The 25,059-nt window shown below is 38.6% G+C and overlaps 6 protein-coding genes across 15 annotated transcripts; 2 read left to right on the top strand and 4 right to left on the bottom strand.

Annotated features, from left to right (window-relative positions):
- The first annotated feature begins 119 nt into the window (after window positions 1-119).
- Window positions 120-24,885, top strand: LOC6505309 (carboxypeptidase D). Of its 10 annotated transcripts, none has more exons than XM_014904860.3 (10): window positions 120-265; window positions 591-696; window positions 20,419-20,732; window positions 21,525-21,857; window positions 21,927-22,114; window positions 22,873-22,902; window positions 23,034-23,329; window positions 23,424-23,600; window positions 23,674-23,766; window positions 24,476-24,885. In XM_014904860.3, exons 3-10 carry the CDS (start codon window positions 20,476-20,478, stop codon window positions 24,707-24,709), a joined length of 1,608 nt encoding a protein of 535 aa, XP_014760346.1. In that variant the 5' UTR covers window positions 120-265; window positions 591-696; window positions 20,419-20,475; the 3' UTR covers window positions 24,710-24,885. The 10 variants fall into 10 exon arrangements, with proteins under 10 accessions (XP_014760346.1, XP_014760345.1, XP_044573492.1 ...); XM_014904859.3 differs by having other exon boundaries at window positions 22,861-22,902; XM_044717557.1 differs by lacking the exon at window positions 24,476-24,885 and adding an exon at window positions 23,871-24,457.
- LOC6504959 (serine protease SP24D) lies at window positions 7,091-8,407 on the bottom strand. Its single transcript, XM_001965696.4, has 2 exons — window positions 8,127-8,407; window positions 7,091-7,807 (listed from the first exon to the last, which is right to left on the bottom strand). Exons 1-2 carry the CDS (start codon window positions 8,363-8,365, stop codon window positions 7,279-7,281), a joined length of 768 nt encoding a protein of 255 aa, XP_001965732.1. The 5' UTR covers window positions 8,366-8,407; the 3' UTR covers window positions 7,091-7,278.
- Window positions 9,411-11,499, bottom strand: LOC123257691 (chymotrypsin-1). Its single transcript, XM_044717558.1, has 2 exons — window positions 11,171-11,499; window positions 9,411-10,114 (listed from the first exon to the last, which is right to left on the bottom strand). Exons 1-2 carry the CDS (start codon window positions 11,386-11,388, stop codon window positions 9,586-9,588), a joined length of 747 nt encoding a protein of 248 aa, XP_044573493.1. The 5' UTR covers window positions 11,389-11,499; the 3' UTR covers window positions 9,411-9,585.
- On the bottom strand, window positions 12,939-14,997 carry LOC6504956 (trypsin delta). Its single transcript, XM_001965698.4, has 2 exons — window positions 14,694-14,997; window positions 12,939-13,620 (listed from the first exon to the last, which is right to left on the bottom strand). Exons 1-2 carry the CDS (start codon window positions 14,939-14,941, stop codon window positions 13,053-13,055), a joined length of 816 nt encoding a protein of 271 aa, XP_001965734.3. The 5' UTR covers window positions 14,942-14,997; the 3' UTR covers window positions 12,939-13,052.
- On the top strand, window positions 15,156-16,920 carry LOC6505308 (serine protease SP24D). Its single transcript, XM_001965699.4, has 2 exons — window positions 15,156-15,404; window positions 16,254-16,920. Exons 1-2 carry the CDS (start codon window positions 15,193-15,195, stop codon window positions 16,798-16,800), a joined length of 759 nt encoding a protein of 252 aa, XP_001965735.1. The 5' UTR covers window positions 15,156-15,192; the 3' UTR covers window positions 16,801-16,920.
- On the bottom strand, window positions 18,039-19,179 carry LOC6504955 (serine protease SP24D). The gene is made up of 2 exons (XM_001965700.4): window positions 18,920-19,179; window positions 18,039-18,610 (listed from the first exon to the last, which is right to left on the bottom strand). Exons 1-2 carry the CDS (start codon window positions 19,135-19,137, stop codon window positions 18,070-18,072), a joined length of 759 nt encoding a protein of 252 aa, XP_001965736.1. The 5' UTR covers window positions 19,138-19,179; the 3' UTR covers window positions 18,039-18,069.
- Window positions 24,886-25,059: the final 174 nt, after the last annotated feature.

Here is a 25,059-nt window from a genome sequence, read left to right as displayed (position 1 = left end):
TTTAAAGAAAACATTTGTTTTTGTCCAATTCATTTAAAGTAAGTTTCGTAGCTTGCCCCAAGGTGCGTTGGCCCAACTCGCACTCGCACTCACTCATTCTCAGACTCAGATTCAGTTTTAGTTCGAGACTTCGGATTCGGATTCAGTCGAACTCTAACGGCGCTCGCATTCGGACGCGTTTTGAAAACTTGCTCTTAGCTTCCCAGAGAATTGTTTGATTCTTATATTTTTTGGGGACATAGGCCTGAAATCGGCCTGGAGAAGTGTAAGTCCGGCACGAAGTCAAGAAACAAGGGACACTTCTGAGCCCTCCCAGCCCCCTCCACAAATAATGCTTTAGTGTTCCGTGAAGTTTTTTGTTCAGCGCTAATTTAGGCGCCAGTGTAGGCGTAAAGAGAAACTATAGCCTCCCACAACCCAAAAAAAGAAACAAATTATTTGGCTTTCTGTTTGTTTTTTGTTTGTTTATTCCTATTTTTTCTATTTTTTTTGGTGTGTGAAATAAAGAAATTGAAGCCCGGCAACGGCACCGTCAACCGCCTGGAACAATGAAAGTCGATTGAATATTTTATGCAAATTTCCCATTGCAGAAAAGCAACAAAATCAACAACAGCAAAAAATCAACAATAACCAAAGAAAAAACAATATAAAGAAATTGTCAAGTGAGAAGAAAACAGGAAATCGCAAGAAATTCAGGTAAATACTGAGCCCAACACCTTCTCACTCAGACGTGGGAAAGTTGAAGATCAAGGCCAACGAATGGCCCACGGGTGGCTGGTGCGGGTGGTGCAGGTCGGCCTTGGCTGGCTCCTCCTCTTGCTTATCCCCAGTGCCAGTGCCAAGGTGAAGGTCATTGCAGGCGAACACCGACGTCCGCGTCGTCGTCGGCAGGGCTGCACTCGCTTTGTTGTTATATAAACATCCCCAAGCCCTCTAACCATCTCCCACCCAGAGCCCCAACCTCCAACCTCCAACTTCGAGCCGAGGCTCGAGTCCTCCAACCCCTGCCTTGAAGTTTGGCTCACTAACCCAGTGCGCATGTCGCCCCCCTTCGACCTTCGCTGCACGCACGTCCTGGCGAACAGTCGCGGCCAAGAGAATATAGCTCTCACCTTGAAAAATCTGTTTGCTGGGATCTCTAATTAATACTAGTTTGAAAGTTGTGGTCCCACTGTTGGCCATTTAATATAGCCTTTTATATTTAAATTTCAAATTAATTTAGAAGCTTTATTGCCAAAATAAGTGGGTCTCCTTTTTATTAAAACATCAAATTAATTTGGTATTTTATATTTAGTAATTAGTCACTTCAGTAGCTATCATTTTAGACCTTAAAACGCGTAATTATTAAATTGTTATGAACTATAAAACGCTTATTAAATTAATGATAAGTTAATTTTTTTTTTATTTACCTAGAAATCCTAAAATACCTAGAATACCTAGAAATATCTACCTAGAAAATCGTCGAAATCAAGCATATTTCTAGAATTTATAAGTTCTTATATTTCTAATTTTCAAAAAAAAAATATTTTAAAAAGCTGTTCCTCAATATCCAAAGTTAGTTAGCTTCCAAAGGAGTTGGCTTTAATTCTTTCATCAACTGTTATTGTTTCCAAACTGAGAATGTTCTTTTTTAAAATTATTTTTCAGTTCATTAAAAGTATTTATGTAAATTTTAAGTTGTAAAGAGTTATTAGATTTTCTTAAATATTGAAAAGTATTGACCCTTACTCGTATATGTAAATAATAAATATGTAGACTAGACTAGACTAGACGAATAATAGTTTAAATGATAGTAATATTTAACTTAAGTAGATAAATAGTTAAATACTATTTTTAATTGATTTTTAAACTTTCATGATTGGTATTAATGTGCCCGCGAGTGTGCCCTTTTGGCCAGGCTTTTAGCATTGAACTTGACAGTGGCGGCTAGGCGGGGTGTGGGGCTAGGCGGGGTGGCCTGAGCCAGTGGCTGTTGGCCACTTTCAATGAGAGCGTTGGTAACAAGGTTAGTGGGTTAACTGGCCTGCTCCAATCTCTTGGCCACTTTTCTCCGCGCCCGGATTTAAACTTGGACTCGGACTTGGTCATGCAGTTGGTCTGGGACCTGGTCATCGAGTTGGTAATGGAGTGTTCGTCTCTAAGTTGGAGTCTCGGATTCGGGGGAAACCCGTTAGCATTGCTGTGACCATTAAAAGCCACTTACACTCGCCGACTCGCCGACTGGCCACTGGCCCGTTTACTTTCCATGCTAATCAAAAAAATCAAAAACAAAAACAGACCTGAGGCCCAAATTGAAAGAAATTTGTTTGCCTCGACATGTCTCGATTTTGAATTTAAGTTGCCTTTTTTTATTTTTAAATGCAGCTAATTCTTGAAACTGGTGCAGCCAAAGTGGTTCAGTGGTTTGGAGTTTTGGGTGATCCGTCCACTGGAGAAATTGAGCCACTCGATTTCTTATCGAAGAGTCCAGAGCACAGAAAAAACATTTTTTAATCTCGTTTGGGGTTTCATATATATATAAGGAGTATATGTACATTAAGCTAGTACTATATTATTTGATTTTATAATTTTATAGTACATAGTAAATATTTTAGTACATCGTACTTAGTATAGAACATATATACTGACTGAAATTGACACCTGACTGAAGTTTAAACCTAAACTTAAATGGCACTACTCTTGTTTCTTTCGATAAGGAAAATGTATAAATTAAAACAAAAACAATTTAAAAAGGCAATGAATTTTACATTTCATTGGAAAGGAATTGGTTCTAATTTCCAGGCGGTTAAATCTAAAATTAAATATATGTACTCCATATGTCCCTTTTAAGGTCCAAAAATTATTATCAATGATTTGATCATTTTAAACTTAAAAAAAGATAAAAAATATTATTATTCATTAGAAAATTAAAATAGTTGCATTTAAAAAAAAAAAAAACTAAAAGAAACATAGTTTTTTCTTTTCAATGATCTTATAGCAATAAAAAGTGTCAATATTTAATTATTTTTGGGTAGACAAACTAAAAATAAATTTAATTTCTTCAAATAAAAAATGTAATAAAATATTTAAATTCAAAATGAGAAAAAATAGAAACATCCCGCAAATTATAAGCCTAATTTAAGTAAGAAGATATAGACCCCAGAAAAACTTTCTTGATTTTAGGATCTAAGAAATCTAAGAATACTCATCTGAAAAAAGATTTTAAAAGAGACTATAAACTAATATTCTATTCCGAAAGTCAATGCATATTTGCACATATTTTTAAAATAAAGTTTGCGTAAGTTGTAAGTAAGTTTGTGTTTTTTTTGCAAACAATTTACTTTTCTCAAACTATTCAAAATATGGCTCAGAATTGGCAAAACTTTCCTCAATCCTTGGCAGTGGAATGCAGCTGCACACTTTCATTTTCGGTTCGAATAAGTGCTAAACTGCGTGCCCTATTTCTCTCAGTGTGGCAAACGAGTTGCACGGCTTGCAAGTGCGAATCAGTTAAATGAATGATTAGTTTGCGAGCGTCTGGATTGCGGGATGGCCACTCTTAAAAACGAGTTTGGGCTAACAGCTTAGGCCTTAACCGACAGAGTTTTAAATAACCGTAAACGATTTGGGTGAAAAGATATAAATTGATTGATAAACGAACCTGACTTGATAGCGAGGTGTATGCTCATACATATGCAATTTCCAAAATGTACGAGCTGACAAAATAATTGATTGTCTGGTGGGGAAAAGTTGTTTTTGGCTCAATAAGGAAATACATTCCTCAGTTTAAACACAATTTAAAGGATGTAAGGATGAAAAAAGAAAATATGTTAAAAAACTCAAAACAAAAAAACTCAAATAAAATATCACATGAAAAGAAAAAATTTTTATTTTTGACAAAATAATATTTTTGTTATTTAAGGGGGCAGGATGGTTTGAGATTTCAAAAAATTTTTGTTTTCGAAATTTTTTATATAATAGAACATAATCTCAGGAATATTCTGTGAAAGTTTCATGTTGATCGGACTATAACTTGCTGAGATACCGATTTTCTAGTTTCTTTCTATCCATTTACTTTCAATTATTTTTAAAACTTTAGAGGCGTTTTTTTCAAAACAACTTTTTCAAGTCGGTGCGTAACGTAACTCAAAAAGTAATGCTCGGATCTAAATCAAATTTTTCACACATCTTTAATACAATAAATACTTGCGGATGAACGAACGCTTTTTTTTTTTTAATTTTTTTTTACTATTATACGGGCAATAATGGGCTAATTTTTATGTAAAAATGGTACCTCCGACTTTACAACCGCGCCAAAAAGTCAAAATCGTATATTTTTCAAAATGGTTTCGTTCATCCGCACAAGAAACTAATATTTAAAGTAAATTTATTCCATTTTTTTGCGTATTTTTAGGTCCACTTTAAAATTTAAAATGGTTTTTTTTTGGATTACCGTTCGAAACATACCGTGTTTCAAATAACAGTCTTTTATATTATATTATGAAACTAATGTGTATGAAAAAATATATATTTGTATATATTTGAATTTCTGTCTTATTTGCCTCTACATATAACTACTACTAATGGTTCAATAGTTGTATTGAAGTTTATTGTGAAACTAAATATAGATAAAAAAAAAACCTTAAGATAAAAAGCTATTTAAGAGTTTCTAGGCTATAGGATATGTCCTGTTCTGTATCTGCTTGCAATTAGCTTAATATTTTCTGTTTAAATTTTTTATAAAATTTAAAAATTCCAGAGGCAGAAAGTTTTTATTGCACCAAAACGTATGCAGAAACGAGAGTCATAAAGCCCAGCCCAAAATGCCCCAAAAACGTATAAGACTGGCGAAGAATTCCAGAGTAGAAGAACAAGCTTATCCGAATTCTTCGGCTGTGCTTTTGGCCTGAATAATAAAAAATTTAGGCAAGGTTCGATGACTCTGTGAATTGCATTTCGAGGGGCACTTCACACTCGACTGAACGGATTGACGGATGTATGGGTGGACAAGCTGACAGGCTTGACAGACTGACAAAACGTGCCACTCTGCGAATGCCAGTGTGGGGCATGAAAAAATAAATAAACCTGCGTCTGCGGCATGCCACGATCCCCAGCGATCCGATAATTGCACCCAAAAGAGAGCGCATAAAAAAAGAAAAGAAAAAAATCCGAAATAAAAATATATAAATTAAAATTGAAAGAAAGAGAAAAAGCGAACCAAGCCAGACCCAGACAAGTTAAATGAAAACCAAAACAAAGTCATTAAACGCAGAGTGCTTCGAAAAGTAAAATAAAAGCGGAAAATTACCGAGCAATAATACCCAGAAAGAGTTAGGAGAGCTGTTGCTTTTCATTTTCACTTTCACTTGGCCAAAGGTGGGAAAAGTGGGCGTCAGTCAACATTTGCCGTGTCTCGCTCTGATAATCCGCCAAAAAGCCAGGCCGGATGGAGTTCTCCGTTCTAAATAGGCGGTCTCATCTCGTTGCCCCGCAAATGAGTCAGAGAGATGGCCCACAAAGCGCGAAATCAGTTGACAAACACGGCTGGGATGATGGGCCAAAAAAGCGGAACAAAAATGCTTTCATGGAAAATTTTCCACATTTTTGAGGCTATTTTAGTCTTGAGCTTACACGCTTATTATCTAGTTATATGGAAGCTATATGCCCGATCCTTATGGTTTTTATAGTTTTATGATTTTTTTCGTCAAGGTAGCAGCTCATAAAACAAAGGTCCCCAGCTCACATTCCAATAAACATAATAGTTATAGCCATGAGAGAGAAATCTCAGGTCTATGAAAAGTATAGAATAAAATCTACCGATCATTACGGCAATTTTTGTAATGAACCACATTCTCTTCAAGTGGATGCTATAGAAATTTATCTATTGCCACAATATTGCTACAATATAACAAGTTACTTACTACTTGAAGAATGTCTAGTGAGACCATAAATTTAAAGCTTTCTATCTACTAAAACCCGAAAGATATGGCTGCGTTCAGTTATTAATATGATATATTGCTCCCATCCCTAATTTACCGACAAATGTATGTACATAATAACATCTATACTTATATTCGGTTTACAATATAATACCTTCCACCTATCAATTACATTCCATATGAAATAAAAGCTATCTAGCTTTATAGCAGAATGATTACTAACCTAGAAATCCAGTCAATCGGACTGACAGACATGTTTTTTTCGATCTTTATCGATACTATACCCAAATATGATATCGTTTCGTTGCATACTTTTGGATGAAATAACCATATTTTTTGCAAACTTGAAAATAGAAACAGGTTGTCTATAATAATAATCGATTATTCCTTATCGACTGTATCATTTCCGCTCTTCTTTTACTACAGTACATTTTAAATGTACTAGGTTAGATACATTAGAGTATTATATTTATAAACAAGAAAGGAAAGCTAACTTCGGGCGGAGCCGAAGTTGATATACCCTTGCAGTTCAGTCGCAGTCCGCTAGGTGGCGCCACGCATCTTATATTATTAAATATATAGCCGATCGTATATAGTCGGCCGATCCTTATAAAAATTGGCAGATCGGATTGTTTTTCACAAAATAGAATCTGTACCAAATCCCATCTTTCTAACTTAAAAAACACCAAAGTTATGTCAATTTTGATCGTTCTATGACAGCTATAGGATATAGTCGGCCGATCCTTATGAAATTTTGTACATAAGATATTTTGGTCAAATATAATATGTGTGGAAAGTCCCAACCCTCTAACTTAAAAAACACCAAAGTTATGGCATTTCCGATCAATCAGTTATATGGCAGCTATAGGATATAGTCGACCGATCCCGGCCGTTCCGACTTATATACTACCTGCAAAGGAAAGAAGGGTGTGTGCAAAGTTTCAACTCGATAGCTCCAAAACTGAGAGACTAGTTTGCGTAGAAACCGACAGACAGACAGACAGACAGACAGACGGACAGACGGACATGCTCATATCAACTCAGGAGGTGATCCTGATCAAGAATATATATACTTTATAGGGTCGGAGATGTCTCCTTTACTGCGTTGCACACTTTTGACCAAAATTATAATACCCTCTGCAAGGGTATAAAAAGCTCCTAAACAAACATGATTAATTGCTCACGATAAAAATTTTATTTGATTACAATACGATCTATACTATATCCCAAAATTAAGCCGTTTATTTTTACCAAATTATACAAAATCGAAGACCTGTTCGGGGTGATGTTTTTGGTTTTAAAATGAAATCCATAACTTCAAATTAAACCTTCCTTGATCCTTCATCCTTGCCTGGTCCGTTTACAAATGGGCATTCTCCCTGATCCATTGGCCCAGTTTGGAGACCCTTTCGTAGCCATCGGGAGCTGCCCTGGCACAGCCTCCTATGACGAAGCTGGCCACGCCCACCAGCTGCCCCTCGTAGGTGGCCGGTCCGCCGGAGTCCCCGTTGCAAGCTCCCTTCTTGGCGTCGTGCAACAGGCACATGGTCGTGTCGTACAAATCGCGCATGTACTTCCGCCGACAAGTATCCCTCGATATGTGCTTCACGCGGAGGTACAGTAAGTTATTGGATATGGGCCCGCCCTGGGAAGTCCTCCCCCATCCGGAGATCTCCACGGTGGCATCGTTGGGCGGATCGCTGGTGGCCAGCTTGATGGCTTTGATCTGGGAACTGAAGTCGAGATTTTTCTCCAATCGAAGGACTGCCACGTCGTTTCCCCTTCCCTTGTAGGAGGGGTGTACTGTAACAGCGGCCACTTTCACGCGAACTCCGCCCTCGCTAAGGGTCAGACTTCCCGCCTGAATGTCCAGTTGGCTGGCTGGAGCTCTAAGTTGGTCGTAAAATTTAAGGAACAAGTTTAAAAAATATTATTTTGTCTGGCGGTCCTAATTTTAAGTTTTAAGCTTGGCTAAGTAAGAATACATTTTAAAAACCTCTCCTAATGGGATTAAAATTTTCATTTTTCTTCCCGTACATAAATTTCTACTCTTCCCGTACCGGTTACTTATAAAAAGAATCCATAGACCCAAAAAAACCGATCTAATCGGATCAAAAATGGTAATTTTTACACTTTACATCCTGCCGACAAAGGTTTGTATTCTACATCGTATTCTACACGTACCGGGTATTAATAATGTATACTTACACATTATTACCCGACTTGACGCAATGGGCGGCGGTGAGGACATAGTTGTTGGAAAGGATGGATCCTCCACAAATGAAACTGCCTCGGCGACGGAGTGAGATCTGATGCGGAAATTGTCCGGCTGTGGCCCGGGTGCCGCCCACAATGCGGGGCTCGATATCCGTGTCGTTTTTCTTCCCCTTTGCCAGGATTCCGCCAACGCACAGGAGAAGGAAAAATGCCCGGAAGATTAAAGACATGACTGGATTGGTTTCTCTCTTCTGAGGGTTCTGCCTTCACAAGGTTCTTGGCGGGCTTTATTTATTTAAGGCCCCGAAAATCGGGGCTCATCATCATTAGTTCTCTGACATGTCAAAGTCAATGCTGCGCTATCGAACTTTAGCTTAATTTCCTTTAATTTGTTCTTTTTTGTTGCTTGGCGGGGGAAGCCGCCTTAATTGCAAATGGGTTTCTGAAGCAAAACAACAAGTGGCAACATATGCGGTCATATAACCCTTGGAAATATATATACATTAAAGATAGTGTTTGTTTTTTGGAACTAAAAAACTGAGATTCAAAATTTGAGTATATATTAAAGTAAAACAGAGAATAAAAAGATAATAATTTTGGTTTTAAATAATATAAATAAAAGAATAAAAGTATCTCAAATACATTTCCCGATAGAATAATTTGTTAGAGATTGAATAATTCTTGACGGATGTACCGAGAATATTTAGTTTATGAAGTTCATAACGTTCGCTTCCCTATATTACATACATTTGAACTCTACAAGTATCGGGTATTATTTTTCAAATTATTATAAAATTTTCCCCAAGCATATTTTTTTTTTTATTTTTAAAACTGTGAGAACTTGAAGATCTAACTTATATAAATAGATCTAACTTAAAAATAAATTAAGTTGTCTAAAAAGTATTATAAATAGCTGATATAATGCCCATAATTAATTCCAAATACCATAAGGAACTGCGCTGATATCTGGAATTTCGTGCCATAAAATTATTTTCCAATTTGAGGTCGTAAAGAAATGAGAGTTTCACACTTATGGCGGCGGTGTTTTGGGTGCTTAGTAGGTGATTGCTATGTTAACTGTTTGGAGAAGGCAGTATAGCTATAACACAGTGGCAATCGCATCACAGATCCTTATCCTTATCTGAGGCATTGAGTCACGGTTGTTAAATAAAACTGGCTGCGAGTTCAGTGGCGGTAATAATTATTAATTACTTGAAGGTGAAAATGTAAAATAATTTACTTTATATAAGATTGAATAATATTCTACTGATATTGTAATAGTTATATTTATATTTTAAAAAACTTCAAGCTTTATGGCTAAGGAATCTCCATAGAATTTTAACCCAGTAAGAATACAAATATTTTATGTTTCCTATGATATATGTATTGTTCTTGTTGTTCTCAAAATTTTGAAAATCAAAATCGGCTATAAAAATAAATAGTTTGGTGTTCAAGCCAACTGCTCTTGGATCCACTCAGAGTAGGCCGAAAGGCGGACAAAGACGTCCGGGTAGCGGGAGCCACAGGCGCCGACCACAAAGCTGCTGATGCCAATCAGCTTGTTTTGGTAAACGGCCCCGCTGCCACCGTCTCCGTGGCAGGTGCCCTGCTTGAGCTCGTGGGCCAGGCAGAAGCTGGTGCTGTCGTGATCGCTGTAGGCGTCCAGACAGGTCGCTTCCTCGGCCACATGGAGACCCAGCTCCCGGATCTTGTAGGAGGCGGTGCCCTCGACAGTGCGGCCCCACCCGGCCACACTAACCTCTGAACCCGCCTCGGGCAGCGCCTCCCCGCTGTCGGCCACCTCGATAGCTTGGATCCTGTCGGTGAAGGTCAGGGGCTCGCTCAGCCTTATGATGGCCAGGTTGTTCTTCAAGTTGTCGTAGCTCGGGTGGACCGTCACCGACTCCACGTGGGCGATCTTTCCGCCGGCGTACTGGTTCGTGGTGCCCACTCGGACAGAAATGCGACTAGGGTCCAATCTAAAATATAATACAAATTATTAGAATTTTTTCAAAAGGTAGAGTAGGATGGGATAGAACAGTATGTATCAAAAAAGTAGCAACACATTATGGACGATAGAACGATAGATGATAGGAGTAGCGACTACACTATCGGTTATCGACTAGTATCGAGTAACTATCGACTTATCGAGACTACAGGCGTCCCTTTTAATTATATCCGTGTATGATAGAAGGTTTGAGAACTTTCAATAAAATTAGACTTTGGAGAAACCATTTAAAAAATATATAATAATTACTTTTCTGTAGAATCAATAATCAAATTATTTTAAAATCGAATTTTTTGAATATTTGTTCTTTTAAAAACTATACTTAGGTATTTTACTTTCTTAAATTGTAAAAATGAAGAATAAACAAAGCTCTAAGAATTAAATGAAGTGAGAAGAAACTATTTAATTGTATGAACTTCTTAAAAACTTCTTTGGATATGAAATATATTTTATATGTATATATTATGTATATTTTTTTTTAATTTTCCATTGTTGATAGCTATATTTGATAACTGTAAAAACTAAAAAAAATTGTGTTCAAGCTAAAGGCATATTTTTCAATGACGACTTAATATAATCATAAATATGAAGCAAGATTTTTTTTTATCTTTCTCATGTTTTATAAACAAACAAGTTTATGTAAAAAAAAAGTAATCGCAACCAAGACCATTAAAAATTGTGTATATTTTTTTTTATTAAATTCTGTTGAAGATAAAAATATCTTTATTATTAGTTTTAACGCCACGAGCCATATTTCATATCACGTATACGCTTAGTAGTGCTTACAAGTACTGGAAAAAAACTGATTAACTAGTAATAGTAACTCTACAAGTGTTTGGGATTTCAGTTAATTTTATTTATTATTGTCTTTTTTTATAGATATTTTAAATAATATTATATGAACATACTTTTTTGAAAAAATTATGTTTTAAAAAACTATGTTTGAAAAACTTAAGAGAACACGAAGGAATTCATTTTCTTTAAATCTTCATATTTTAAAATATTTTCATTAAAAACGGACACTCACAGTTTGTTGTCGCGATGCGCACAGTGGGCGGCGGTGAGAAGGGTATTCGGGGACATGATACACGCTCCGCATGCGTGGGCGTTGTCCACTCGCAGGGAGGCGGCGTAGGGCGTGTCGTTGGGCCCCGCCTCCTCGCCGCCAAAAATCCTTCCGCCTGCCTGGGCCACGCCCACCATGGCCAAGGCGATCGCTCCCAGAATCAAATATTTCTGCTGCATCTTTCAAAAAAAAATGGTCGAGCTTAAAACCAAAAAACTTCAGTGCCCCGCGGCGGTCGAAATGGGAATAAATCGTTGGTAGCGGGACGAAGGTTCTAATGTGGTCAGAACAAACTGTATACAGTAAAACCCCCACTGCTCCCTTTCTCCTTTTGACCAGGTCTTATCTCCGGCTTGGGCCTTAAACAAAATCTAATCTTATCATCTCTATTTGCAACGGAATTGGACGGTCTACGTTTATTGTATTTTTTATGCCGCTTACTTGTTATTTCTCCGATCAATTGGCACATAAATAGAAAATTGCACGAGGCAGCCATAGAGTGGGGTTTTGTGGCGGGGAATTATTGTTGATCTACGGCCCTGACAAGACAATACGATCCACAGATACAACGAGTCCATTTTGATTAGGATGAGTAAGCCGGATGACACACGAGTCAGCTGGTTCCCAAAAATAGGGGAGTTCTTTTGACGAAATTCAATCAACTGATTATTATCAACTAATTACTTTATATAAGTTGATATACCCTTGGAGTTAAGCTTGAGTTTTTATTAAATAAATATATCGAATATATATTGCAAATATGGCAAATAGAAAACTATTTCTTATAATACTAATTTGAAAAGAGCCCAAAGCTTCTAAAGTCAAAAACAAAGTTATGACATATCCGATTGTTCAGTTATAACATATAGCAGCTATAGGAAATAGTCAATCAATCTCGGCCGCTGATCAAGAATATATATACTTTTAAGAGTCTAAGATGCTTCCTTCACTGCGCTGCCTGGGTGTAATTATATTTATTAATTATTGCAAAGTAACTATATTATATTTCGAAAATGCTTCCTAAAAAATCTGAATGTTTATCTTCTCAAAACTATTAAATATTTATAAATTATTTCAATCAACTTTGATTAATAAAATAAATATAGTTATATATTCTAATATTATAAGAATTATTAGAGGGACTATTCACTTTTCTTCTTTTTCAGTCCAAAAGTCTATTTTTAGTAAAGTTGTTCCATTAGAATGAGAGTTTCAAAATTATTTTCAAATAAAAAGAATAAATTGGAAAATCATTATCAAAATAGTCCTTTTTTAATATACCTAGGTGTTACCTATGGCTGGTATTTTCCCAGAAATCATAATAGGATTAACCAGAATAAGCCAAGTCGTAAGTCATATTGAAACAATAAAACGTCTGGCTAATTCTGCGAGGGCTAGAGTAGGTTTCCCAAAACGATTATGGGCTTCTCCCATAATCTCAATCGGTTTGCAGGTCGAGATTGGCCACTAAGCGAATAATAAACTATGTGGTTCCAAAAACCGTAAATCAAATTGTTAATCTCCCAAAACAGACCTCGTTTTAATTGAAATTGTTATTAGATCATTACTTGCTATAATCCCAGCGTTATCTAATAATTTGATGGTTATTTCGTAACTCTCCTGAATAAACTTTGATCGTCGATTGGCGCCGTATTGATTATATAGATTCCGTTTTTATATGATGGGCAATAAATTCAGTTTGGCAAGAAAAGAAAAAACACAACGTTGGTCACATTTTCGGTATGGTATTTTTTGTTATTTTAGAGGAAGCACACAATTAAGGCACAGTAAAAAAAATGTGTAAAAAAAGAGGGGCTAATCCTGCTAGTATCCTGGCGATTTTTTACTCCTCGGCGGTGTTGGCGGAAATCCAGTCCAGGTAGTAGGAGACCTTGGTGGAGATGTCCGGGTACTTGCTGCCGCAGTCTCCGAAGTAGAAACTGGTGATGGCACGCAGGACCTTCTGGTCATCGAGCACTCCGGCTCCGGCATCCCCACGGCAGATGCCCTCGTTTTCGCCCCGGGACAGGCACACGGTAGAGTCGTATCCGTATCCGGCTGCCAGTTCGCAGTATGGGGCACTCAGCGTGTTGAAGTTGGCCTTCTGCAGCTTGTAGCCGGCAGATCCGTCCGAGAGCTCGCCCCACCCGGCCACATAGACAGGCGTTCCGTTGGGCAGCTCCTCCTCCTCGACCTCCGTCTCCTCGGGCTCCCCCTCGCTGGCAGTGGGCAAGGTCACGGCTGCAATGGTGCTGGAGAAGGTCAGGGGGCTGTTCAGTTCGATCAGGGCAATGTCGTGCAGGAAGTTTCCGTAGGAGGGATGGATCAGGATCCTCTTCACGGACACGATGCTGCCTCCGGCGAACTGATTGATGCTTCCCACTCGCACCTGGACGTCACTGGTACTTACACTGCAAAAAAGGAATGGGTTATTAAGAATTAAAAAAAATAGGCGTTGCATTAAGATTAGATAAAGGATTTTAAATTAACAGTTTTTCAAATTAAATTACAAAAATACTGATGGAACGAGTGATTTTTTCGCTATTAAAAATGTATTTGATTTAAAAACATTAAATTTTAGTATTTTCCACACTTTTCCATTCTTGTTACATGTGTGGATCAGATTCAAATTTGATTGAAAATTATTATTTCAAAATTAAATATTGGGAAATACGAGATTGCGATAATCTAAATATCTACTATATACTATATTTTATTATATAGTATATATTTATTTAACCAAATTGCACATTTTCTGACGATTTCTAATCGGTAGGTTTTGTTTTAATAGGATCAGATTTTACCAAAAGTTTTCAATAAAAAAGAATAAATATATTCGATATATTTATGTTCTTCATATGCATTTTTATGCATAATTTATTTGAAGTTTTGTCTTTTGTATTATTTATTTTAAAATATACGGATTATTTTAATTCATATTCCATTTAAAAAAACACGTGTAAATACGGTTTTTTTTTAATATTTTGTTTAAAAAATTTAACAAAATGTTGTATTCCAAATAATTTAGAACGACTTTGTACAATAAAGTACATTTTAATATGTTTTATATCATATTTTGATAAAATGTTGTTCTCTAGAATCATAAAACCCCGTCCATGTGCTAAATTAATACGTTAATCTATTTGATTAATGCTTTGTTTAAACTTTGTAGGAAAATGTGTAATAATTAAAATAAACAAAAAGATAAGATACGAACTTTAAGGAGCTAAAAAATTTGAAGAATGCACTTTTGTTGAGGGCTTTATATGGAAAAATTTAAAGCAGTTTGAAACAGTCTTTATGGAGTTGTTTTGTAAAATAATGTATCTATATACTTGGATATAAGTATACATTTTTTATGATACAAAAATATGTATATTTTACACAAAATATCCTATTCCCTATTTCATAAGAAATATAAGCGTGTAATAGAAACGTGTAATTTTTATTATATGGTTTTCAAAGCCCTGTCGGGGAAACTTACGGCGTGGTTCCCACGTTGGAGACGCAGTGGGCGGCGGTGAGGATGTAGCTGTCGGAGATGAGACTGCCGGAGCAGGCGTGGGCCTTCAGGTAGCGGACAGATACGGACCAGGGGAACTCGCCCTGAACGGCGTCCTCCCCGCCGAGAATCCGGCCCTGGGGCAGGGCCTGCGCCTCCGGAACGACAGAGAGTCCGGCGCAAATCAGTCCGAGGATTAGCAGGGTGAGATGGGGACGTGGATCAGCCATGGCGATTGATTGGCAACTGAACGGACCAACTGGCCATCGATCGATGGTCGCCACAGAGCCCACTTTGCGATCTAATCGGCGGGGGAATATACAGTCCGATACAGTCGCTGGCGATAAGGCAATTTATGGGTTGAACAGCCACGATTAGATTGCTTAACCCATGGCTAACCGTCGTAAAATCGTAAATGCCTTTGGCTCTATAAATGGCGATCGCCGGGCAGGAGCAGCTCTTAGTGCCAATTTCTGGGAGCATGGGTCCGGTTCGATCACTTTCCGTCTGTCTGCTCCTCCTCCTGGTGACCTTGGGGGTCGAGAGCGCCCGTCTCCCGGCGGACGTCGGCTCCCTCCCGCACACCATCTCCCTCCGCCGAAACGGCCAGCACGTCTGCGGCGCCGCCCTCATCAACGCCAAGTGGGCCTTGACCGCCGCCCACTGCGTCAGCCTGAGCGGTGGACAACAAAGGTAGACTAGTATATCGAAATAATTTAAATACTAAATAGGTCATAAGATCAATAATTTTCAAAATGGTATCTCACTTTCAAAATTGAGTTTTTAAAATTTTCAAAGTTATTCAAATTCTTACAACTAATTCTTATAATACCTACAAGGAAAATGATATAGTATTCCCCTTACCAATTGACCAATTTTTGAAGTTATCCGAACAAACAATTTAAAAAACTTTAAAAAAAAACTATAATAGTATTAAAAGTGCAAGAGTTTTATACAAACGTATATTTTTTTAATGAAAATATATAGATATTTTGTGGTAGATCATTATACACACAATATATCCTTGTGATCCACGCCTATTAGTGCCGCGTATAATTATTTCTCAAATAGTGATCATCTGAGAAAAAATTTATACATTTAACATCTCGAATATTTCCAATTCTATCTCAAAAATAATAAAATAATAGAAACCATTTTGTAGAAGTTGAATAGTTTTCATTTTTATTAAATGGATATGGATAAAATTTTAATATGGATGAACTCAAATTTTCCTTTGGTTGAAATTTTTTTAAATTTTGATACTATTTTTGAATGATATATTTTTGAAAGTATATATTAGAAATCATATCCGAGAAGCTATCTATATGTTGAAGAATTAACAATATTCTATGATATTTTAATAAAAATGTAATTATTTAATGGTAGTTATTAATGGTTATTTATTATTTATATTTATTGATTAGATTCTCTTTATAATAAATTAATTATAATTTTAAACTGATAGTGAAGAGATATCATTTAGAACACAGATTTTACCTTCGAACCCCTGTATTAAATGCCCTTTGGAATCCCCTACGGCAGCTATCCCCCTCGCTCGTATACCGTCCGCTGTGGCAGCATCCAGCGCCTGGTGGGTGGCCAGCTGCTGCCCCTTTCCCAGATCATAATCCACAAGAACTACTCCAGCTCGGGCTCCCCCGGGGCCAACGACCTGGCTCTCTTGGAGCTGCAGACCCCCGTGACCCTGAACACCAACACACAGCCCATTGCCCTGGCCGAGGAGCGTGCTCCGGCTGGCTCCCAGGTGAGCTTCGCCGGGTGGGGCTCCTCCGCCATTGACGGCTCCCCCAGCCACGCACTTCAGGTGGCCACCCGCGTGAGCTTGAGCAAGGAGGAGTGTGACACGACGCTTTACCTGGAGCAGGAGGATCTCCTCTGCCTCTCGCCCAGTACGGAGGACACCGACTTATCCGGTTTGTGTTCCGGAGATGCTGGAGCTCCGGCTGTCTACAACAACCAGCTGGTCGGCATTGGCTCCTTCTTCGCCGGAGGCTGTGGCTCCGGCCAGCCCGATGGCTATGTGGACGTCACCCAGCACCTGGACTGGATTACCGAGAATACTGCTTGAATAATAATAATTCCAAATACTCGCCCGGAAAAAGGATGTAATAGGAAAGATAGACTTTTAAAGACTTTTAAACAGATATTCTGAAAACGAAACAAAATAAAAGATAAATTTCAATTAAAACTGACTATTGATTCTAACCTTATAGTTTTCTTACAACGACTTTAAGCTATAGTTGGCTGATCCTTATGGAATCTGTTATCTTAATAGGATAAGTTCTTATAGATACAATACATATAAAAGTTATAGGCCTGTGCTTCTATTGATATCAACTGAAATATCTCTTATTTGCCAATACCCTAAAGTTGTCTTTTAGCTGACAACTATAGGACGATTTTGCCATTCTGACTCATTTTATACAAATAATTAAAATAAAGTTGTATAAAAAAATAAAAAAATATCTTATTTTTCGTGGAATAGTAAGATGATACACAAATATATACTCTATAGTTCAGTAGTACTCTATCTTTTTGTAGGCAACTTTTTAAAATAGTTCATATTTTTTACTTCTTACTTTTAAACTCTTCACTTCATTAAACCTTAAAATAACCATTTTAAGCCCTATAATATTTACGAGTGCTATTTGTAAGACCTTCGGATCTAATCGCGAACAAAAGGCCCTTGAAAATCTTACTGAAGTGGATTTTTTGGATTTTTTATGGCGAAAAGCGGTTACACTGGGTGATGGCTTTCCAGTTTTGATTTGCGAAATAAATATGTACATATATGTACTTCCGTTGTTTTTACTTTTTTATACTTTTTATAGTATTCTTATCAATATTTTAGAATAGGTATACCACTTCTATCACTTCATGCCTATAAGTATACCATTAAATTTTGAAGTTATATTTTATTTATATTTTATTTTGGAATAAAAATTTATGCAGTTGCGTTTTGGGGATATTTTGGGAATATATTTTGGGTTGAGAAGGACATAATATGTACTATCTCTCAATTCTAATCTAAAAAATTGTCTTTCCTTGTTGGTAATTAAATCATTTTATTTGATTGGAAATTATTTATCTGGCTTAAATAGTTCTCTTTGAAGAATGTTCGAGTAAAAAAAGAATATCTTCTTTATATGAATGCCTCTCTTTATATTTATGTGAAGCAATAAATGAAAACATATGGAAGTACGGGGTATGACATTGCCTTGTATGAGACTCTTTTTTGACGTTTTCCCCTCGAAAGAACTTTAAGTTCCTCCTTTCACCGCCCACGCAAAAAAAAAAAGGAGCGGATTTTGCTGTTGGCCAAGTTATAGAGAGTGCTTTATTGCAACTGCTCCTGGATCCAGTCGTAGTAGGAGGGAATGCTGATGAAGCGCTCAGGGAGCATGCCGCCGCACTCGCCGAGCATCTGGGCGCCCAACCCGACCAGTTCACCTTCGAAGACGGCCGGGCCGCCCATGTCGCCGCTGCAGATGCCCTGGCGACGTCCGTGGCCCAGGCACAGCACCTGTTCGTTCTCCGCTACGGGCTCCTCCTCGGTTTTGGCCAGGGCGCACTCGCGGGAGGCCATCACCTCGGCCTCGCCGATCTGCAGGGTGCGGTGCATGTTCACCTCCGACTCGGTGGTCCTGCCCCATCCGGAGATCTCAACGTTGGCGCCCTGGGGTGGGAGCTCGCGGGCGAGGGGAATGGCGGCGACGGTCTCTCCGAAGGGCAGGTCCTCCTCCAGGCGGAGCAGAGCCAGTCCGGATTTCAGGGTGATGTAGTTGGGGTTGAGGATGATCTCGGCCACTCGCACCTGCTTGCCGCCGGAGTAGAGGTCCACGGATCCGACGGTTACGGCGAAAAGCTGAGGGGGCCATCTGTAAATTAATATACCATGTTCGTTATTCATTTATTATTTTATTCATTCATTTTAAAAAGTAATACCAGGCTTTACGTATTATTGGAAGGTGGGGAAGTACTATGAAAATATTTTCAAACTAGTTTTAAACTTTAATTAAAGCATTTTTAGTGCGTATCACTCAATAATTACTAGTAGTTTCAAGAAAAATGAGTATAGTTTCGAAATGATCAGATCTCTTTAAATTGTGGGGTAAATAAATCTTTAAATTATTAAAATTAGGTATTAAAAAATCCTGAAGAACTCATAAAAAAATGTTGCTACTTACGCGGTGTCCTTGCCCTCGGAGCAGACACAGGTGAGGGCGGTGAGGGCGTAGCGCTTGGCGATCACCACGGCGCCACAGTTGTAGCTACCGCCGATGGAGAGGGCGGCCTGGTAGGGCAGCTGTCCGGTCACGGCGTCCTCACCTCCGGCGATCCTGCCCTGCGGCAGCGCCAAAGATCCTGCCACCAGGACGAGTCCAATAACAAATGTCAGCTTCATGGCTTTTCTGATTCTGATTGTTTACTGAAAACTTGAGTTTTATGGGATCGCGTGAGCTTTTATAGGCCCTCGGATCCGGGGATATCTAATCGGCGGCACGGACAGCTGATAGCCGGATAGATAGTGCCATCCGGTGACAGCGAAATACACCTGCCCCTTTTGATAAGAAATGTTGGTGGAGGGGGCGATGGTTCGCCGATGGGGATCGGGTATCTTCCGGGAATCACTATATTGATGGCACGGACGAACGGACCTCATCCCTATCTATATCTCGTAGACATTAAATACTTTGCCAATCTTAAAGTTATTTGAGATTGCGCCTTGAACTCTTACTATGGAATATTATTCTTCTATATTCTTGTAAAAATCATTTAAAGTTAATATTTAGTAACTGGAACTTGAAGAGTGATTCCCAAGCAGATAAAAATTAATAATAGAAAGTAGTACCGGGTATCATATAGTCTTAAAGACTCTATTATACATTTCTTTATGAATCTTTTGAAGAAATAAAAACAACTAATTATATTATCTAATTAGATTTTAAAATAAGGTGTAATGTATTAAAGATATAGTTACTAAGTATGGAATTAATTTGTTATGTATCAATGTATCAAGAGTTTTGAAAAGTAAGTTTCGTTAGTATTATAAAGTTTGAATGTAAGCAAATTTAATTAAATAAGCCAAACCAAAAAACTGATGGAGCTCAAGAGGTTTTTAAAGTATACCGATATGAAAAAATCGTTACAAAATTTACAACAAAATTTTTAATCATTTTTTTTACATTTAAAAAACTTGAGTAGAGAAAATTTAAAATTTATATTTTTTAATAATACCGAAAATACAGAAATGATGCTTTTTGAAGCAATTTGGAAATATTTTACAATCATAATTGTTTAGGTTTTCAAAATTTCCGTAAATACCCATTTTTTGACAACATAATTTTGCGAAATACAGTTGTCTGTGACAGTGGAACCCTAGTATCAACGAACTCTGGCCAGGTGATGGACGGATGGATGGTGTCAGGGGGAAATTTGAGGCGGGGAACACGTTTGAGGCATGCCACCAAGTGGCAGGGGCAACGATCGCAGTCGCAATCGCAGTTGCAGGTTGCAGGTTGCAGATTGCAGATTGCAAGGCACGTAGTTCGGGCTCATCTCGATCTCGATCTCGATCCGAGTTGCGATTCGTTTTGGCCAGGCTTTTAGCCACACAACCAGTTGGCTCTCATTCCGAGCCGAGCCACATAAAAATAAAATGCTTAAATGGTCTGCTTTCCGCCAGTCTTCTCCATTCGCAGTCCGCGATTCGTCCAGTAACCAGTGACCACTGAAAGTGACCATGATCTTGCGGAGATCTCACCTTGCCGCCGGCCACCTGCCGCTCCTGCCAATCCCCCTGCTCTGGATGATCCTCGCCCTCCTGCTGCCGGCCACCACCCCGCCCATGTGTCACGGGAAGACCGTCGGACCCTCCGATCCCCTCCAGGTGCAGCTCCAGCCGGAGCAGGGCCTGCCGGAGCCCAGGGCCTACATGCCGGACGCCCAGCACCTCGACTTTGTCTACCACGACCACGAGGAGCTCACTAGGTTCTTGAGGTGAGTTTAAAAGAAAAATTGTTAACTATTTATACAAACTAATAATATATTTAGAGAAGTAATTGAAAAATTAAAAGCTCAAGAAACAAAAAAATTCATTTAAAATTTTCCAAAATATAAAAATACAATGAAATTCAAGAGCAACGTTTTGCCAGACATTTTAAAATCATTTTCCGACACAGATATATTATTTCAAATCTCTCTGGATTACCGAGGCACAATCTGTCACATATTCAAAGTTTCCAACCATTTCTTTAGGCCTAGATGTCCGTGATATTTTTAAAAATCTTCGAATTTCAAACATTGGATTTTAAGCGTTTAAGGGCGCACAGCCTATGAGATTATTCCTCTTCAATGTTTTTATTTATTTTTAAGCGTTTTTGTTAGTTTTTGAAGAAGTGTGTTAAGTAAAATATTTCCTCTGAATAACGTAGCATATACCCAAACGTATTAAAAAATGACAAAATATATATACAAAAAACTAGAATTTTTAAATAATATTTAATAAATGAATGATAAATGTCAATGGGATAATTCGGAATTTTAAAAGATATTTTACAGATTTATTTATTTCTCAGGAGCAGTTATTTTCATATAATTATTTCATTTAATGCATCGATCAAGGTTATATAAAAAAAATGTTTCAATAAGTAGTTTCTATACTATAAAGAAACTTTATATAAACTTATATTATTTATATGAGTAATCCGATATTTTTATAAAGTAAAGTTTTAAAGAAAATTTGTAATTAAACTTAAACTAATTGATTTATTTCCCCCACTATTCTCACAGAGCCACAAGTGCCAGGTACCCCAACCTGACGGCCCTGTACTCCATCGGCAAGTCCATCCAGGGCAGGGACTTGTGGGTGATGGTGGTCAGCTCGTCGCCCTACGAGCACATGGTGGGCAAGCCGGATGTGAAGTACGTGGGAAACATCCACGGGAACGAGCCCGTGGGCCGGGAGATGCTCCTCCACCTGATCCAGTACTTCGTGACCAGCTATAACTCCGATCAGTATGTGAAGTGGCTGCTGGACAACACAAGGATTCACATCCTGCCCACCATGAATCCAGATGGCTATGCGGTGTCCAAGGAAGGCACTTGCGATGGCGGTCAGGGCAGGTGGGTTCGAGTCATCTCATGGGAATTATTTTATTTTTTTATGAATTTTTTCTTCGCTTTGCTTCGCAGGTACAATGCCCGTGGCTTTGATTTGAATCGCAATTTCCCGGACTATTTCAAGCAAAACAATAAACGCGGCCAGCCCGAAACGGATGCGGTCAAGGATTGGATTTCCAAAATCCAGTTTGTTCTGAGCGGCAGTCTCCATGGAGGAGCTCTAGTGGCCAGTTATCCCTACGACAACACACCCAACTCCAGTAAGTAGTCTAAGAAGTTTGTCCAAGATTCCTCTGGGTTTTTCCTTTGCAGTTTTTTCAATGAAATCGTATCTTTCAAAAATAAATGTGATCAGTATGAAAGGTACGATAGATATGGTTGGTTCGCAACCAGAACTTTGTTAGGACGCTTATTATTTTCTTAGTCTTATGATTATCTAAGTGGGCGTCATAGCTCTTATCAAAATCTGACTCTACAAAGTCCATGAAAATCCGGTGATTTCTGGTTCAAATCGATTCTGTCAAATCGATTGTTGACATTCGAGCATCGAATAGTCAATCGATTGTCTTTCTTTTATCCTAAATCGAACATATATATATATATTCTACAAACAATAACATTGATTTCTAAATTTATTAATTTTAAACCCTGTTAAAACTTTGAACTTAAAAGTATTTCATTGTGTATTTTATTATTTCATCATAAATGAGTTTTTGATGCTATATATTGAGATTTAATTATATTTTAAAATCAATGTTTTGGCTTAAATTTTATCTGTCAGACAGTGTAAGTGCCGGGTATCATATAGTTTATCTAACATCTATGATATATTTGAAACACATATTTTCGTTTGGATTCCCGTAATCCCATTAAACCGTATGCTTTGATTTATATTTATTATATAAAGTAGTTAGTTAGTATAAAAATAAATGTCCCTTGAATCCCTTTTTGAACCCACCCGTAAGTTCCGATTGATAAAGCTCCTTTCGTACTTTTCTACCAATATGGCTGCTCAAAGGGATCTGCCGTTCGTCCGCCTTGTGCGCGAGTGAGTCCTGCGAATCCTGTGCTCCGCTCCGCCACAACCCATCTAATTTTATCTGCTTTTTTTATTTTTATCCTCCATCCTGTGATCCTGTGAACCTGCGCTTCCGCCAAAAACATGTCCCCTGGGCGCAGTGTTCCAGACGTACTCGGCGGCGCCCTCCCTGACCCCCGACGACGACGTCTTCAAGCACCTGTCATTGGTCTATGCCCGGAACCACGCCAAGATGTCCCGGGGGGTGGCCTGCAAGTCGGCGACCCCGGCCTTCGAGAACGGCATTACGAACGGAGCTGCCTGGTATCCCCTGACCGGGGGAATGCAGGACTACAACTACGTCTGGTATGGCTGCATGGAGATCACCCTGGAGATATCCTGCTGCAAGTTCCCGCCCGCCTACGAACTCAAAAAGTACTGGGAGGATAATCAACTGGTGGGTTATGACGTTACATAAAAATTTCCAAGGATGCCTGAAAATTTATAAAATATACTGGGAGCTAATTTGTTAATTTTTTTTTAATTTTTAGTCTCTGATCAAGTTCCTGGCTGAGGCACATCGGGGAGTCCAAGGATTCGTTTTTGATCCTGCGGGTATGCCCATCGAAAGAGCGTCCATTAAAATCAAGGGTCGTGACGTGGGCTTCCAGACCACCAAGTACGGTGAGTTCTGGCGAATTCTTCTGCCCGGATATTACAAAGTTGAGGTAAGTTGGCTCACGCTCACAGGAATGAAATATACATAAGTATCAAGAGTATTAAAAGTTTTTTTAATTTCAGGTCTTCGCCGAAGGCTTCGCCCCTCGTGAGGTGGAATTCGTGATTGTGGAGCAACATCCCACTCTGCTCAATGTGACACTGCAACCCTCGAAGGTAGGTCTCCCGATTTTGGGGTTCGGGGTCACCCTTTCCTTTGGTGCCGGCTAACTCACTCTATTTAACTCTTGCTCTTACTACCAACTACCGTAATACTCCAGTACCTACTGGCAGCCTCTGGGGCCACCACTTCCGCCTCGAAGGCCTCACCTACTTCCACATCCACTCAGACCACGACTTTGAAGCGCCGTGTCAACGACAAGCTGGAGTTGTCCACCGACTAGGGTGGAGGTCTCCAGAAGCTACAGACTGGATGGATGTCTTGTAAATACAGATAGATGTGCTTTAGCAACTAATCCCAAGGGAATGCCACTCAAAAGTGTTGCTCTACTGGACGAATGTAGAAAAGTTTTCCTCTAAAGTTGCATAATTTAAAGATTATTTGGAAAGGGTTTGGTTTTAACTCCAATTTACTATCCTGAAAAGCACAAAAAGCTAACTAGAACTACTTTATAATTTTATCTGCTCTTTTTGTATATTAACCTACCTCACTTGTTAGTGGTTTAGTAAAGCTTGTTCTATTTAAACTTATAGACTGGAGTTGGAAGAAGTGTCGAAATGGTAATTGTAAGATCTCTTCTTGTGAATGGTGACCTTCTGTAGTTTAAGTGTTGCTTGTTAATGGTAAAATATTAATACTAAAACAAACAAAGAAATCCACAAAAAATCGGAAAACCTTAACCAAAAAATTTAAATGACTTTCCAGCGCATTGAGGGCATCGGGGCAGTGGGTCCCGCCGGAATTGGACCCGGCGGACTGGGCGTAGGCGGAGTGGGCGGTGTGGGAGTGGGTCCCGGGAGTCTGTACCGCCCCATCCAGACGCCGCAGCACTACCGCCCTCCGGTACCACCCTACGCAGGCGCCGCCTCCAATGACAATGGAATATTTTCCACGATCAGCAACGGATTGAACAGCCTCTACTCGAACATTTTCGGCTGAGGCGCTGGACATACCGTCTTATTTAAGGATTTTTTGTCTACTTTTAAGATTCATAGAGTTTAATGTTTAACTTTCGTCGTATTATTTATTGTGAGCTTGGCGGAGGAAGGGGAGGATATGTAAAAGGTCCTCGAATAAAGCCTTCAACCAGTGCAATCTATTCTATAAATTATAAAGGCTGCTTTTTATTTTGGGGGTATGGGTTTGTTTAAAAAAATGGCAATATAACTCTATTTTTACTTCTTTGGAAGGTAAGTTCATTTTGTAGAGATCTTATAAATAGTGTATATTTTTGATCAGGATCATCTCTTGAGGCAATCTTATAAATAGTGTATATTTTTGATCAGGAT

The sequence above is a fragment of the Drosophila ananassae genome, chromosome XR, assembly GCF_017639315.1.
Source record: "Drosophila ananassae strain 14024-0371.13 chromosome XR, ASM1763931v2, whole genome shotgun sequence".
Taxonomy (NCBI): domain Eukaryota; kingdom Metazoa; phylum Arthropoda; class Insecta; order Diptera; family Drosophilidae; genus Drosophila; species Drosophila ananassae.
This window is presented reverse-complemented; position numbering and strand designations above follow the sequence as displayed.